The sequence below is a fragment of the Siphateles boraxobius genome, unplaced genomic scaffold (genome assembly GCF_051911475.1).
Source record: "Siphateles boraxobius isolate OS27281-9 unplaced genomic scaffold, OSU_SipBor_1 130, whole genome shotgun sequence".
Lineage (NCBI taxonomy): Eukaryota > Metazoa > Chordata > Actinopteri > Cypriniformes > Leuciscidae > Siphateles > Siphateles boraxobius.
Genome location: NW_027508734.1, coordinates 16,677,496 through 16,695,622, shown reverse-complemented (window position 1 = coordinate 16,695,622; position 18,127 = coordinate 16,677,496). Strand labels below are relative to the sequence as shown.

Below are 18,127 nucleotides of genomic sequence, written 5' to 3'. Positions count from 1 at the left end.
AACATCTCAGACATCTGAAAATTCTCTTTCTCTCTGTCTGGTCAGTCACATCTGGCTGGATGAGATACTCCAGTGGTCCAGTGATCAAGGGCCTGTTTAAAACATTAACACCTTGCTCTCTCCTCCCCAGGTGAGAATGTCCTGTTCTCAAATGGTTAAATTTTTTTTTTTTAAGTAAAGGTGTAAAAATATTGTGGGTACTAAACTGTCCTTGTGCATTTAAGCCCAACCTGAATAAGTTCATCTCTACTGCCACCTAGTGCTCATCTGGTGATTTTGATGTGCCAAAAAAAGGCATCTGAATAAACTTCATACCTTTTAGTCCTCATCTGTTCCTGCAGTTTGGTGTACATCTCCAACACTGCAAGGAAAAAGCATGTGGAATTGTGGGAAAAGACTCAAGAGCACAGCATGTGAGCTTCCAAGCACTTAAAAACATACACTACAGGTCAAATGTTTTGGTTGGGTGTGATTTTTATATAAAATATTTTATCAAATTTGATTTGATTTGATCAAAAATACAGTAAAAACATAATATTGTTAAATATTATTTTAAAAAACTGTTTTCTGTTTTAATATATTTCAAAAATGTATATTAATATATATTCCGATCCTGCAGACATTACTCCAGTCTTCAGTATCACACAATCCTTCAGAAATCATTCTAATATGCTGATTTGGGGCTTAGGAAACATTTCTTATCATCACAGTTGGAAACGGTTGTGCTGCTTAATATTATCTGGTAAACAGTGATATTTTTTTCAAGACTCTTTGATGAATAGAAAGTTCAAGCATTTCAAAAGAACAGCATTTATTTGAAATAGACATCTTTAGTAACATTATAAATATATTCACTGTCACTGACCCCAAGCTTTTGCATGTAGTGTAAATACAGCAAATATTTCAAATTGAAAAAGCTCAGGCAGAGGCCTGATGTTTCTACCTGGTAAGCAGTGTGTGAGTTTGTCAATGGTGGTGGCGATATTCCTCTGCTGCAGACGGCACTGTCTCAGTTCACCCATTGACGTCAGGAGCTACAGGGGAGGTAACCACTGATTTCAATCATTCTTGTTAATGTTACATGTTCTGAATCACAGACTAAACTAAGCAAACAGGATACACACCCCCTTGCCGTCATTTTGTAGCTTCTGATTGGTCTCAGTCACCTGACCCTGAGGAAGATAAGACAACCAATTATCTGAGTGATTAAACAAATTTGTTGAATAATATAGGAACTCTAGATTTTCCTGGCATATGACACACAAGTGGTTTAAATCGTTTCTGTTTAAGCCTTTAATGCTTCCTCTTATCTTGTTTCCTCTCTCTGGTTTTATAGGATTTCTTCAAACCCTCATCTCCTCTTTCTTCACCTTGAGTTTCTGGGCTTCCCCGCGCACTTTGAGCAGCTCAGTAATGGAGTCCACAAAGCCCTGGAAGTGATGGTTGCACATCTTCTCAATTTCACGGTCGTGGTTGCGGATCCGCCCCTCCAGTTTCTCCATGAAGAGTCCATGTTCCTGTCCATCATAAACAGACCTTCCAGGAAAACAAGGAGAACATAAAAGAACAGTGTCAATATTACATTATATAAAAAAAAAAACATGTAGGCTACATTACATTGATGCTAAATACAAAATACTATATTACTAAACAGAACAACTGAAAATATTGTCAAAAGATATATGAAGTGCTTCGTTGATCTTTAATTGTTTTGAGCTTATCTAATACAATAAACCGTTTTAAAACTGAGATATCCTTTCTGATGAAGTGAAGGGAATGCAAATGTAGGCTAATCTCTTATAAAACATTTCATCTTTCTCCATTGTTACTGATGCTAGGTATTCACCACTAGGTGGCAGTAGAAGATATGAAATAAAACACTCCTCAAGAAGCTCAACAACTTGTAAATGGATACATTTTTCTTTTTCATTTAAAATCAAAGCAAATGAAAAACGGCAAGAGTTCAAAATAAATGCTTTACTTTCCCATCTTCAGCTCTGCATATACATAAAAAACATTGTAAACGACACACTGAACATGTCTTTCCAAATGTTTTTTTAATACCTCATGACAACATACCTCGTGACAAAGCAGTTTTACCTCCAACGAGCAAGCCAATATGACACAATACTTTTTATATATATATATATATTAATCTTAAATTAGTAAGGGAAGGATGTTTGGGGTGAATCAGGACTTGGCAGGGGGAGCCCGTTCTCCACTGACTGACATAAACATCACACTCTCCTGATAGAGGTCAGATAATCGTCATCATATGTAAATGAGTACTGTTTAATAGACAGAGCCACAGTGAGTTCTGTTAGGGAAGCATGTGATGTCCTGTTCAGTGAAATACAGACTAATTCAGGATCAGGACACAAACACACCAGCATATGGCTTCACCTGAGCACAGCCTTCCTGTGCCTCAGGAAATGTCCTCTTTCCATTTTTACAGTATTGACGTCACTGATAGCTTCTTCCAAACACTTCTTGCACAGTAAACAGCTCAAATCCAGGGCTACAAGGTGAAAAAAAGCACTTCCCAACCTGAAATTAGGATTTTTGTCTGTAGTAAGAGGAAGATTCTGGAAGGAAATGTGAGACGTGTTCAGGAAAAAGTGAACACTATGACATACAAATGAGTGGATATGCCCAAATTAGTCACGCAATGCCTAATATACTCTTCTCAACATTTAGAGTATTTATAAGGGAACATGTGCACAGATAAATAATTTATCATAAACACTTCAACATTTCATAAAAAAATAAGAACTGTCAATATTGATTTCATGGTGATTGGATGTTGGAGTCACTGTGCAAGTTTGAATCTCGCTCGAGGTCGTTTCCCGATTCTGTTCCCCTTTTTCCTTCTATTGCTTTAAACATTGTTTTATGAAAAAAGCCAAAAAGGCCCAAACTTTTTTTTTAAATTACATTTGGCTGTTAATAAATGTTTAAAGAAAAAATTTAAAGAAAATACCTAATTATCATGGAGGTAAGAGCCATCTTCACTAAACTGTGTTAAGTGAACTCCCTAATTAAGAGTCACAAAAACAAGCGCAGACATGGAAACAATGTCAAAAGCACAGCTGCAGTGGTCCATCTGTGTGAGACTCTACAGCATCTGGCTCAAGACTCTCAGTCAAGACTCTTCCTTATGAATAATCAAATTTTAAAAAGGTCAAAATAACATTTGTGTGCATTAAGAATATCCCACTGACTGTGTGAATGCAATAATTCTACCCGTTTCGCTGCATGGGCCAACCATGAAGTTATTTTTCTTGATTGACTGTCACTTTTGGCTTTCACAGTCAAAAGCACTATTTGCAAACAGGCTGACGTTCCCAAAACTGAAATGGGATAACCTCCTTGAGAAAAAAAAATGGTGCCTGATTAGGGAGAGGGAGAGGGAGAGGGAGAGAGAGAGAGAGAGAGAGAGAGAGAGAGAGAGAGAGAGAGAGAGAGAGAGAGAGAGAGAGAGAGAGAGAGAGAGAGAGGCTGTTTTTCACCCAAACATGTCTTTCTCACACACACACACACTCTAACATTTGAAACATGTTAATATTTTAATTATGAGAATTAATTATGCGACAGGAATCCTGTGCTCCAGCTCCGTGAACACACTCAGGACCGTTTGCAGAGGCTGTGTGGCGTTTTGCTTCATAAGACCTCAATGTATCGTCAGGGGCCACGGGTATTAGTTTTGTTTTGCCTGAATATGTTTTTGTACTCTCAATGACATTAGCCACTGACTTGCATTATATGAATCACCAAGGACCACGGTTTCGTGTGTGTGTGCGTGTGCGTGTGTGTGTGTGTGTGTGTTGACCTGCTACACAGCATTACAATTCACAACATTTCCCCTGCAAACTGTCGTCACCCTCAACCAACTTAGGGAAACCTATGCTTATTGTGTGCTATGATGTCATATCCTGTTGGCTGAATGAAATCTAGAGATAGCTCAATGGCAGCTGGGAAACAGAATGGATCAGAAATAGAGCAGAGGTTCTAAACTTAGAAGCCACACCAAACACACGTTAGCACCTTGCACTAACAATAGCAGCACACTTTTTCTGTCTATGATGTAATAGCACACCTACCGATCTAAACTTACTGTACCAGGTAGTTCAACAGTTACAACAAATACATGACAGATAAGGGGTGGCTGGTATGACTAGAATATTATGAGTTATTTTATTCCACGATAATGGCATATATCACAATTAATTATTTTTGTTAGAATAAAGGTTGTTACATTACTATCAACAGGGCAAATAAACACAATAAAACAGAACAAAGATACACATGAAATAAATAGTGATATAAGTTTTTTAAATCTTAGTTTTTGCTCTGGAACCAAAATTGGTACAGCGAAATGCCATTTTTTACCGGTATTGGTACAAACTTCTGAAATTGTGGTACCTGAAATTGTGATACAACCCTAGCAACATAGACAAAAGAAGGAACATTAGGCTGCTGTCTGTCACTTTAAGATCTAATGCACAGATCCAATATATTTGCACATCCAATTTTCTCCCAAATGTTCATGTTTAATTAGGAAATAACTCATATATTCATGAGTTATTGTATATTGTATTTAATTCAGTATCCATGCACACAGAAAACTGTATCAGAACAGTGACAAGTAAATTCACTTAAATGTTTACAATGGCAAGGCTTATAAGCACATGCCAATACATCATGAATGTAAAACTGTCTGCAATAGAGACGATAATCCAAAATGTATACTTGTCAAATTACTGGCTTATGTCTGCCTGCCTATATATCCCCATGACGAAAGGTTGGGGTGTGCCGAAAGGTAGGAGGTGTGGAGAAAGTTCTTTATCATTGGTCACTAAAGCTGTCTGTCAGGGTGTGGTGTGGGGTGGGGTGGGGTGGGGTAGGGTTAGGGTTAGGGTTAGGGCTGGGACGGTTACCCCAATACCGCGGTCACGTGACTCCTACCGAGGGTCTGAGCTCGTCAACGTCATCACCGCATAAAAAACATTGGCCTGCACATGTGTGCACGTTGTGTCTAATGACATGGATTCATGATTCTAATGACATGGATTATGTCTAATGACATTGTGACTTGGATTCAAGGTTTTCTAAACAAAACTTATCAAAAGATGGAGCAAATCCGATCTTTCGCGAGTTGGGGAGCGCAATGTTCCATGAAGCATAATCACATTCCATTCGTATTAGAGATGCACGGATGGGCGATTATTTCATCCGCAACCGCAAAACTCATCATCCGTCCGCCATCCATCCGCACATTTATGACCAATTTTCAAAACCGCACCCGCCCGCCATCCGCTGATTGTTTTAAGGTCTATGAGCGATGCAAAGCGCTGCTGCAGTGAGGCTAGAAAGCTCTTGGCTGTTCTAGAAAGGAGACTGATCCAATGCAGCAAAAATATTTAAAGGCTAAAGTGCCTATAGCCTATTGGCTATGTTGTATCCCCAGAATTCCGATCGGCTCACAGGCACAAAAATAAATAAAATTATTAAAATTAAAATTAAGTGATTAAAATTAAGATACAATTTATACAAAACGAAATTCAAAGGGGGTATTTAAAGCGGTTTACCACTATACCAGGGGAATTTCTTGCTTTTCAACCACGGTTAGAAAAAATCCATACCGTCCCAGCCCTAGTTAGGGATTAGTTTCAACTTTCTGCATGCCTCCATTCGGCACACCCAGGGTTAGGGTTGGGGGGTTGGTTAGGCCTACAGCTATCCTGGTCTCCAGTCCTATGACAAATTTAACAACACTTGGCCATTTTATGATCTCAGTGGTGATCTCTGGGTCAAAAAATGCTGGTAGTAAAAAAAAAAAAAAAAAAAAAATAGTATCACTATATACCCGCTATAAATAGGAACAAATGCTGAATTGGTTTTTAAATTATCAGAATTTCATCAATAATTATAGGAATATAGGATTAATAGAAAATTATTAATGTATAATGTATTACATAAATCACCTAAAACATGGATTTACTGCAGCACAATAACATGCAATTCATGAGACATCTGAATGCTGCTACATTACAGGCAGTGAAAGCAAACACTGTCCTGGACAAAGTTTGGCCATCAGGTCATGCTTTATTGACCCTTCCTGGACTAGATCCTCCTCTGACAGCAAGGGCTGAACTCCATCTGGAGTTTCTAAGGTAACATTAGAAGCTCTAAAAGAGGAAATAGTCTCAGCGCATACACTGACTAAACACTGAAATCTGATCACTGTCGTAACAGAAGGAAGAGTTTGCAGTCACTGCAGTTCATGACTCTTAAATCACTGCCTCATGTCAATGTACTCAAAAAAAAACCTTTCATTTGATTAACCTTTTATGGTTCATTTAAAGGAAACCATTTGAAATGTGGAAATTTTCTTAAAGTTAACCAACAAAACACCTAATTATACAATTCTACCAAGAGCATTCTTGGCATACTAACAACCCATTGTTCGAATGGGAGCGAATAATAGCTGTAAGAAGATAGCAAGGCACAAGATCCTCAAAATCTCTTCTAATTCACCAGAATAAGCAGAAAACAAGTTCATGGTGCTGTTCAGCCAAAACAAACTCTGTTGCAATACGATGGTACTGTAGTCAGTGATGGTGTTATCAGATGGTAATTTTTACATATATCATGGTACTGAATGGTCAGAGCTCAAAAATAAGGATGGCCAGCCGGCCCACAGCCAGTGTGAGAGTGTTTCAAGAAAATTGATGGAACTGACACTTGGAACATTGCTACAAAAAATAAAAAAAATTAAAAATAAAAAACACATTCATTGATCTAGTCCAACCATTTTTAAGCAGACTTTGGGTTGTCTGTGATACATTCTACATTGCTGCTGTAAATTCTGCTGCTTTGTCACCAAGATAATGTTATAGCTGGCTAACAGAGATGAGGTTAATCAAATTTGCAAAAATTCCTTGTGACAGTAAAAGCATTAGTAAGAATGTGAATTAATATTCTGCATCGTATACCAGAAATTTTCCAGAATTTTTTTTTAGGACTTTATGGAGTTTGCTTGCAGCAAGTTTTGTTTTTGCACAAAATAAAAAAGCAAACAATTATGAAAAAAAGTATCAACGTTTCCACAAACTATTAAAGGAACACCCCACCGCTTTTTGAAATAGGGCTTATTCACCATCTCCCCTACATTAAGATAGGTGGGCAAACGCATTTTTGTCTCAGTGCAGGCATTTTCTTAGTTTGGCAGCGCCAACGCTAGCTTAGCTTAGCATAATGAATGGAATCCTACGTTGTCAGGTAGCATGTAGTGAGTAAAAGTGATAAAAACAAAAAATAAAAAAACCTATTTACTTCTTGTGGCCTGCGTATTCACAACGAGTACAAATAGCAATTCAGATTAAGACTAGGCGATTTCCTAGGCAGATATTGACTTGGGACTATATTAGGGTGAATCACACGCGAAGCACTGCTACTTGGGTGCAGTCATATCACGCAAAACCTGAAATCCCACAACTTCTGTCAACACACCGCCGTGAATATTAGCTGGCTATTTTTCCGACAGTAGTCATAGTGAATGGCGATGGACATGGGGGATTTTGTGCAAGACGAAGAGGGTGACTTCTCAGACAGTCATGATACAGAACCATACCTCTAAAAACCGAGTTTTCAGAAGAGGAGCTGCGTGCAATGGAAATAGGCCGACAGGAGGAGGTTGCGATCGCTCAACAGACAGAGGACGTGAGGATGAGAGACAATTTTTTCACCGGTAAAGCTAATTTTTTTTTCAATCATGCTGTTCATGCTAAACAGGTTGAACTCAACATGAGGTTATAAAAGATGAGGCAATTTGAACCATACTCTAACTTATATACAGCTTCTCATCATCTACCTTACAACTGAATAAAGATACAGATTCACGTAAGGAAGAGTAATAAAAGACAACTTACATGTGCACTTTTTCTGCCTGTACTTTGAAAATGGATGGGACCGCCGTATCCTTCAGACGCAAGTTAGTAACGTTACCATCTTCCTGTCCTATATCACGTTAGCATTTTTCCAACATAGTCCTCCGGTGCAAAATGGTCTTCGCAAACACAATACTGGCTAATTTTGTAGTGAGGTGTTGAAGTACAGATATCCAGCTAGCCATCGATTTCTCAGTTCCACATTCGGTGGAATTTTGTGAAACATATTCCATTCATGTATGTCCTTTGCTCGTTCTCACAAACTTTTGCCATGCAGGTAATTACCATGTTTGCTGTAACTTCTCAAACTAAACAATCCAAAAGCGAAGATACTCGCTGCAGGTCAGGTCATGCCGGTATGTTGACAGAAGTTGGGGCTGTGATGACCCTAATATAGTCCCAAGTCAATATCTGCCTAGGAAATCGCCTAGTCTTAATCTGAATTGCTATTTGTACTCGTTGTGAATACGCAGGCCACAAGAAGTAATTAGGTTTTTTTACTTTTTATTTTTATCACTTTTACTCACTAGATGCTACCTGACAACGTAGGATTCCATTTATTATACTAAGCTAAGCTAGCGTTGGCGCTGCCAAACTAAGAAAATGCCTGCACTGAGACAAAAATGCTTTTGCCCACCTATCTTGATGTTGGTGAGACAGTGAATAAGCCCTATTTCAAAAAACGGTGGTGTTCCTTTAAGCAGAACAACTGTTTTCAACATTGCTAATAATAAGAAATGTTTCTTGAGCACCAAATCAGCATGAATGAAATCTGAAGGATCATGTGACACTGAATACTGAAGTAATGATAATGAAAATTCAGCTTTGCCATCATAGGAATGAGTTACATTTTAAAATATTAACGCAGAAAACATTTATTTTAAGTTGCAATAATATTTCACAATATTACAGTCTTACTGTATTGTTGTTTAAATAAAACTATATTGCTATAGACCCTTGGTTCAAGCAACAGCACAGATAAGAGAGAACACAGACTCGTAGAAACATGCTAAACCAGACGTTTGTACAAGTAACGGCATGGTACAGAAAAACCTGAGGTCTGTGGGAGGTGACAGAGACTCGGAGTGAAAAGAGAAAGGTAACAGCAGTCTAGAAACTGTAAATTCCTCTGTGGGAATAAAGTCAGCGAGAGTGAGGGCAAAGACAGGCCACAGTGCAACAGCTGGACACTAAGAGACAAATAAACCCCTCATACTGAGACAAGACTGATAAATGAGCTGTGTAACAGAGCAAGCCAGAAGTAAAGCACTGAGCAACACAGAATGTTGCCCAACGTCTAATTCAAACATTAGAGATGTCGCAAGTATTTCTTGCACACAGCAGAGCTCAAAATGTCAATCTTAAATCTGATTAGAGAGCAGCTTTGTTCAAACATTACCAATGCAAAGGCACATTAATGTCAGAATAGAGACTGAAATAAAGGTGCACAAAGAAACTTTCATCTAAATATATGACATATGTGTAAAATGTTGTGGACGCAAATGACATTCACCTCTTCTGTGTCATATCAATGACACAGGAATGGATGTTTTATTGGGCTGGTTGCCCTCATTGGGGTAGAAGTAGCCTTGTTTGGTTGTGGGTCACAAAAATGGCAGTGAACAGAAATTTTCTAAAATAGCACTGCTAAAATTTCAAAAAGACCACAGATGGATTGAGCAGAACTAACTTGGTGCACATGTAATTAATTTGCCTGTACAGGCCATATAATAAATCAACTAAATAAAAATAAAAACAACAACAACAGCTAGTTTGATTGTCTTTGATAGAGAGAAAGCCATTAAGAGCTTATCACAGAACTAATCTAGTAAACCACCAAGTCCACTGTGGAGAGAAAAGGAAAAAATCATTTCAAACACTTCCTTGCTAATAGCACACAAAAAGCTTAAGAACACCCTTCAACCAAAAGCATATCAGAGTTTTACCATTGGGCCTGTAAGTAATCGTGTGTGTGTGTGTGTTTGTGTGTGTGTGTGTGTGTGTGTGTGTGTGTGTGTGTGTGTGTGTGTGTGTGTGTGTGTGTGTGTGTGTGTGTGTGTGTGTGTGTGTGTGTGTGTGTGTGTGTGGTGACTCAGCTGGGTGGGGACCTGGCTGCACCTTTGTGGTGAGTTGGTCTCTGCTTCTCTGCTGAGGTTGATGGCTGCAAAAACATCACACATTGGAAATAAATGCTGAAAACTCTACTGAACCTGATTAAATATCTGATACTGTTATTAAAACTGAACAGAATAAAGCAAAACTGCAATTTCTAATACTACAAGTCAAAGAAATGTGTCATGTGGCTTCAGATCAGTTATCAAAAAACATGTTATAATACAAAGAGAATTGAAAGAAATCCTGTAGTTATAATAGAAACTAAAGTATATTGCCATTAAAGGGATAGTTCACCCAATATGAATATTCTGTCATCATTTACTCATCCTCAATTTGTTCCAAACCTGTATGAATTTCATTACTCTGTTTAACACAAGATAAGATATTCTGAAGAATGTTGGTAACCAGACAGTTGATAGGCCCCATTGACTTCCATAGTAGCAATAAAAATAAATACTATGGAAGTCATGGGGTCCATCAACTGTTTGGTTACCATATTGCTCAAAATATATTTGTTTGTGTTCAGCAGAGAAAGAAATTCATAAAGGTTTGGAAGAACCTGAGGGTGAGTAAATGATGACAGAAGAATTTTAATTTTCGAGTTAACTATCCCTTTTAATGGTTTTCAACCACTTCTTGCAACCACCTGCAGACATCTCTCTCAGTCCTGGCGCCCTGAAGGTGGAGGTCCACAAGTAATTTCCTTCATCATTAAGTGTATTGTTTGCAGGTTAACTGTGTGATTGCAGCTCTGTTGTAAAGGTCATAAGTTGCAGATCTAAAGATTCTTCAGAAAGTACATGGGAACAAAACAAGGTGGTGGTTTGTAGAATGACAGCCCACCTCCAACTGCGCCCACTGTGCAGGCTTTTGTGCTTCCAGGTTAAATGTATGACTATGGCAACTAGGCCTGTCGCGATAATCAATAAATCAATTAATCGCACGATAAAAAAAATGAGCTCGATAATTTTTCCGGCCGCGATAATTTTCTTTTGCATGCTTGTTTTGTTTTCCTCGTCTCTCTCTCTCTCTCTCTCTCTCTCTACCAAAGAGACTGGATGTCAATATCAACGCTGACCGCCACACATTGATTTTCGAATGTTTTTTTAAATTATTATTGGGTTTTTTTCACTGAGCCTATTTACAATCGTATTTGATTGCAGGGCGCCGTAGCGCTTCCCTCTCTCTCGCGCGCGCGCGCTCTTTCACCCTCATATGAGGTGCCATACCGCCGTCTAGGGCTTAAATCAAACTTCATTCACGCACACATATATGAAACACTTGCATACATATATTAAGTAGTCAAACATACATGTATACTGCTGAATGCTCAAACAAGTACATGCAAGTTTCATACAAGTACATGTATGAAATGCACAACGACACACCTAAAGTCGCTCACGCACATACACGCAATTATTATGCCATTATCATTATTTTAGATGAAAATGGCCTCAGAACGACAATATTATCGTTTATTATCAATATTATCGTTTATCGCAGCAATTTCTTGGACAATTTATCAGCAAAATTTGTTATCGTGACAGGCCTAATGGCAACAATCTTTTATTTATTTTATTTATTAAACTTTCATGCTCACCATTGTGTTATGCACATTAATGATATCTTAACTCATGTGGCTTGTTAAGGAGAGGTAAGCTTTTACTGTTGTAAACAACATATGACTGACTTTTTTTATTTTCTTGGTAGATAATAGACCAATAAAGTCAGATCCAGGTCATGTCTAGAGACCAGACCAGTCCGCTTGACTTAGGGACCATTCACACAGAATGTGTTTTTACGGTTAAAAAGGTTTGATGCAGGTCAGTGGAATGAAAAAAATGCAAGCTCTCTTGAGACATTCCTTGAGACTTTTTTTAACTTGAGCACCGCATTTTTAGAATGGCATGTCATGTGCAACATCCTGTTAAATATGCGAGAAGTATATTTGCATCGAAAAACAAATGGAAAAGCAGCACAGTATTCCACAGCATTCTGGACTACACTCAAATTAGTCACTAAAGGAACCTAACAATTCATAGAAAATGTAAAATCCTAGATTATTACATTGTTATTATGTAATCAAACAATTTGAATCGATTTACTGTAAATTATTTTGCAATATTTGAATTGCCTTTAATGCAAATGGAAATCCTATGAAACATTGTTACAGTTCTTTGCCTCTGTTCTTCAAATAATCAATCCTTGAGAAATGATCCTCAATAACTGGCTCAAGCACTCTGAAGTGTTTGTTAGAAATTCCTCAGGTGGATGCAGAGCGAGCCCAAAATATTTACAACATTCCTCTTGCCATAATTGGAACAAAGAACTGTTTCCAAAGCTGCAGTCCTCTCTTCCTTTTTGAAGAAATATTCACTCTACAGGGTCAAGGCAACAACTGCCCACACAAGAGTCCAGGAGATCAAGGACATTGAAGACAGAAAGATTTCTTCACAAAAAACGTATAAACCAAAAGAAGAGAGACTGGATGGGACAGACAGACAAAGAGAAAGAATGATAGCTGAGAAGGTATTTGCAAGAACAAGCAGTCAAGTGTTTAGCATTCAAGTCACTGTGGCCCAGCATGTGACAAGAAACCTGACTACTCGTTCTTGGTACTCCAAGATGTACACACATATACACACACTCTGTAATTCATGTCTAATAATCAAGACAAAATTTTAGTTCTTGAGATTTTCTTACATTTGAGCTCAAAGGGCCACATACTGTAGTTTAATACTGTTGTCCTCACTCCTTTTCTGAATGAATGATTTATAGTTGGGTTAGGCAGAGGTACTACTGATTTATGTTACTGAATTATGAACATTCAGTAACAATACACAAACTTGTCCTAAAGGGACTTTTTGTAGATTTTTAATTTTGTGGTGGTTACAGCATTATTTTCAGCTGTGCATCCCAGTCTGATTAATTTGCTACATTTTGTTGTCCAATTCACCAGGTGTGTGAACTCACATCCTTAGTCTATAGGCTACTTAGCCAAGGACGTAACCATGTCTTGAAGATTCGGGGGACCAAAGGTTTTCGTTCTTTGTTTTGGCGGGATTAAAAAAATGATTAAAAGGAATAAAGAAAACTAAATTAGAACGGAAAGAAGAAGAAATAAGTTCTGATCTAATTGTAGCCTAGTTGTAAAATAATTAATTGAAACTATTTTTATTTAAATATATTTATTTAAAAATATGCACACATTTGTTCTTATTTGTATATTCCGTCAAAGACATGGATCATGTAAATTATAGCATATTCTGCGAAATTTCATAAAAAATATGGAAAATACATAAAAATAGTTTGCATCACTGTATATTACTGCGGGTTGGAATTCACACATCTCCAGTGAACAATATGCCCCGCCTTCTTTGGCCTGATTGGCCAATGGCCATTATTTTGACATTGACGAGCGCTGTTAGACCTCTGAGGCAGGCCAGCTTAAAAATATAACTTTTTAAACTCTCATCCTAACAACAAACAGTGGTGAGTAATGAAGAGATCAGAGCAGCATTAAGAATATAAAATATTGGGGAGACAATTTGGCTATTTACTGGGGGTGACTCCCCTCAATGCCTTTGGTGGTTACAGCCCTCTATTTAGCACCAATTGTTACAGAAAACAATGTACGTTTAGTTACTAAACTAGGAAAAACCTTTTTGCTGATTGCCGTTTATGTATTTCAGATCAATTTTCCATGAAGACAACATGTAGAATTTTTTTTTTTTTTTTAAAGGCTCTGTAACCACAACAAATTCAGCTGTATAACGTACTCGGTTACTAATTTAACCTTGGTTCCCTGAGAGTAGGGAACGAGTATTGCGTAGCTATACACAGTGGGAAAACTCCTTTTCTATGGAATATTAAAGCCATTATTTTAAAACGCAGTGCAGCTGCTAGCAGTACTTCACATATGTGTGGGTGTATGTTTCGTGCTGCACATCAGCTTGCGAACGATGACCACTTGAGGACATAGTGGCGTTCGGTAGACGGTGCTCTAGCTTCAATCATGGTATTTTGGATTCCTTCTGGGAGGTCCCTGGGTACCCATTGAGGCCATATATGTAGGACCCACAGATCTGGGCGAGGGTGCCAGATTGACCCGTTCGCCTGCGTGAGGAGGTCCTTCCTCAGCGGTATGGGCGAGAGAAATGCTTTCAGCAGCTTTGCCAGGTCTGGGAACCAAGTTTTGGATCTCCATAGGGGGGCTATGAGGAGGACTGAGCACTTGCTCTCCCTGATCCGCTCAATGACCAGTGGGAGCATCGAGACCGGAGGGAAACGCATAAAGTGGGGCGGCTGGGACAGTTGTGGGACAGTGCATGTGGGGCATATTGCGTCCCTTTTCTTCAAAAAGCATATTGGGCAGTGAGCATTGTCTTCTGAGGCGAAGAGCTCGACCTCTGCTTTGCCAAAGGTGCTTCATATCATGTGAACCGTCTAAGAGTGGAGAGACCATTTCCCTGGGGGGACATGCCAGGTACGTGCCCCGCCCTTAGCGAGCGCAAATTGGCATGTGCCTATAAGAGGAGTCGTCTGGCCATAGTGTCCAGTCTGGCCGACCTGAGGCCGCCTTGGCGATTTATATAGGGCAGTCACAGCACTGACCTGTTGTTTGTGTGGACCAGGACGTGGTGTCCCGCCAGATCTGGGAGGAAGGTTTTCAAGGGATAAATGAACCGCTCTCATTTTGAGGCAGTTGATATGTACTGTAGGCACTTCTCCAAGCTTGACCAGAGGCCGGAGATTGGCCTGCCCTCGCACAGTGCCCCCCAACCCAGGTTGGAGGCATCTGTTGAAACCACTTTCCTTCTCAAGACCAACCCCATGTCTACACCTGACCGGTATCAGTCGGTGCCTTTCCAAGGAGTCAGGGCTTTGATACAGCCGTGATCCACCCTGATATGTTAGTGACCGGAGAGCCACGCATGAGCTGGCACTCAGCGTTTCAGCCATCGCTGCAGGGGACGCATGTGCAGTAGGCCTAGTTGGTTCAGATCCACTGAGAAGAACCAATCCCCTGGGCGAACTTGCGTGAGGACTTGTTTGGTTGTAAGCATTCTGAATGGCCGTTTCATAAGGGCTTTGTTCATGTTTCTGAGATCTAGAACTGGTCTGAGGCCGCCGTCCTTCTCCGGAACGAGGAAGTAGCGACTGTAAAAGCCTGACTCGCTTAATGGAGCGAGTAGCCTCGCTTTATTGTTTTCATTACCCAGTCTGATTGTCCCGGGGATGGCCTGCCAGGCCTCAGCCCGTGTGGCTAGGGGTTGAATGAAATCTGGGGGAGGGCCGCCGTGTGACGGGGGCCCAACCACTCCGAACTTTGAGAGTTAGAAAAATATTATTTTCGAGTGTGTTTGGGTTTGCTATAAAGGCAACATTTGTTATCAGTGGCGTGTGCTTTGTAACGGGCCTGGTGACTGATTTTTGAACATTTCCAGGGGGGCTGTTAAGAAAACACTCAGTTCTCGCTCTGTTTGAGCTGCTGCAAAAACAGCGTTTTTCTGCAGTGGTGCACGCCTTACAGCGGGCCCATTGACTGCAATTACATGGGGGGTTGATAGAAAAGTGCTCTTTTTGTGCTTTATTTGGGTCGCTGTTAAAACATCTTTTGTTTGTAGGGGTTCGAGTTTTGTAACGGGCCCACTTACTACAGTTAGAACCCTCCAATCACCAGAACTGAAGAGGGGACTGAGAAAAGTGCACAAACTTTCTACGAGGGAGGTCCGGCCGCAGCAGGACTTAAACCCTCTCTTCTCTCCCACGATTTCGGCGCCTCAGTGAAGCGCACAGAGAATCCCTTCACCACTGGACGGAAGAGGCCGGTGTTGGAGATTGGGGCAGAGGAAAACGGTTATGTCCTTGTCCTTGATCTCCGTAAGGTTCAGCTAAAGGTGGTGCTCCAGTGTCAGTGGCGCTGCGCAAGTCCCAAAAGGTCTCAGGGTATTACGCCGTCTCCGCTGGCTTGGGATTGAGGGGTGGGTTTAACTGCCGAGCCTGGCCAGTCTTCTCACTCAGATGCAGCCAGAGACCGGCTGTCGTTGCCATCTTCCTCAGATGCGTCAAACGAAACGAGTCCTGCTTGAGAGTGCAGGATGGAGATGGGCAGGCTCTCGCAGTGCGGCAGCCGCCATTGTTGGGTGCAGTCTCTGCGCGGACGAGTCCCAGGCATGGGGCGCACTCGCTGTGTCCGTCAGTTTCATGCAGAAAAGCTCTGCATGAAGTACATACAGAACGCGGCATTTGCAACAACGGCGTAGAAATTTCCTTTTTTTTTCTTTCAGTTTCTAGAGTGTCGCGACGGCAAACACACAGAAGTAGCAAAAATGATATATGGCTTCTCTCGCCGGATAGCCGCAGGTTAAAGGCGATTCAGAGGAAGGCGCCGCCGAGTTGAAGGTGCCGCGTCCGCTGATTCAGGTCACTCGGTCCGCTGCATGTGGCTCGTCGACGGCGAAGGCGCAGAGATTAGCGAAGGTGTTCGCTGAAGGAGATTAAATCTGATTCTATGGCGAAATGGTCTGCTTATATAGGCATAAGCCACGCCCATTCTGGCAGGTTCTGTCCAGGTTCTGCCCTGGGCGCGAAGCGACCCACCTTGCCATAGGTTCGTGCAGTTACTGCAGCACAGCCAATGAGCGAGTTAGACGCTCTGCTCCGTGCTCGCTGTGCAGCTGCACTGCGTTTTAAAATAATGGCTTCAATATTCTCGAGAAAAGGAGTTTTCCTACTGCGTATAGCTAAGCAATACGAAGTGAACGTTCTCGAAAGGGAACTACATAGCAGTTTACTTAGGCAGATATAATACTGTGGTGTAGCAACAGATCTTCAGTATTGAGACGTATCCAAGTTAAACAGATCATGAGGTAAAGTCTAGGACGAGGACTTGGTTCTAATCTATTCATCGCTTGATGAATAGAATGGAATGGAATAAGATGGAGGCAGATCTGAATGTGAGCTTGCAGTCGATTGTAATGAAGGGCCGGGATTTAGTGGACTGAATGATTGGAGTGCTGTATACATCACCAGAGAGAAGTCTGACAATCTACCAGAAGATCAAGTTTTCAAATTTCCATAAAAAATGACAAGCTTATGTGATAGATTTTTTTTAATTAATCATAACTAACATTACTTTTCCTTGCAGGAATAACCTTTAAATGCTTTCGAAACCTAAAAGTTTCCAAACAATCTGGACAAAGTCAGTCCATGTGTTTCTGAATCATCTCCGAATATAACAAAAGGGCAAATGAAACTATACAGATATCTAAATTAATAAAATCAAGATTTTAAGTAATCAAGAAATCTAGAGTTTGTTTCTGCCTAGTAACAAAAGGGTTTGCTGGATTATAGATATGAAGAACCAATCATATTGTAGGAAAATTATGTAATGTATCTCATGTCACCTTTGCCATGCTCCTTTTCTATAAAAACTGTTGTATTCTTTTTGCTGATGGGATTAGTCTGAAATTGGTCTGAGATCCTCCGGCCGTGATTAAAACATAAGGCATTACTGCTGCGCAGCAGGTTAGTGGAACACTGGAGACCTTATTCCCAAGTGCTAGTGTTCGTAGGGGTCAAGACATTGACCGACACAGCCAACGTTGATTAGGAGACGCGCTAGAGGATAAATATTATTGAACAAGGTTAAACTTAAGTCAGGGAAAAATCTGGGGTAAAGATCAGCCGCACTTACAAAAAAGAATCATATGAATGGATAAATCGTTCACAACAAGATCGATTAAATGCATTTAGAAAATTGATTTCCATTTCATGCTCACATTAAAAATTTTAGATAGCTTGGGAAGGATGAGCGGATCAAAGAAAGGTAGACTGATTTTCTTTTTTTCTTCTTCTATGCGTGAATTATGCTACAGGGCTTAACCATTGGAATGTTATCACAAGTCCTGACATGTATATGATTATGAAATAGCCAATCACTTCTTCTATGGAGCGATAAAAACAACTTGCAGAGCACACTACATTACATACTGCAGTGGCATGTATCATAAAGCGATTTAAATTACTAGCCATAGCCAATTCATTTAGAGACTGACTGA

At 40.1% G+C, this 18,127-nt stretch overlaps 1 protein-coding gene across 8 annotated transcripts in view; it reads right to left on the bottom strand.

Moving 5' to 3' along the window:
* Positions 1-18,127, bottom strand: part of exoc6b (exocyst complex component 6B) — a 111,503-nt gene that overhangs the window by 89,128 nt on the left and 4,248 nt on the right. For all 8 annotated transcript variants that reach the window (XR_013203631.1, XR_013203632.1, XR_013203633.1 and 5 more), the window contains exons 2-5: positions 1,371-1,536; positions 1,125-1,172; positions 944-1,034; positions 316-361 (exon numbers count right to left, since the gene is read on the bottom strand). Coding sequence is in view for 5 of the 8 variants with exons in the window: in XM_077228223.1 (XP_077084338.1) it covers positions 316-361; positions 944-1,034; positions 1,125-1,172; positions 1,371-1,536 (351 nt within the window). In the remaining 3 variants the exon portion in view is untranslated. The remainder of the gene's footprint in view (positions 1-315; positions 362-943; positions 1,035-1,124; positions 1,173-1,370; positions 1,537-18,127) is intronic.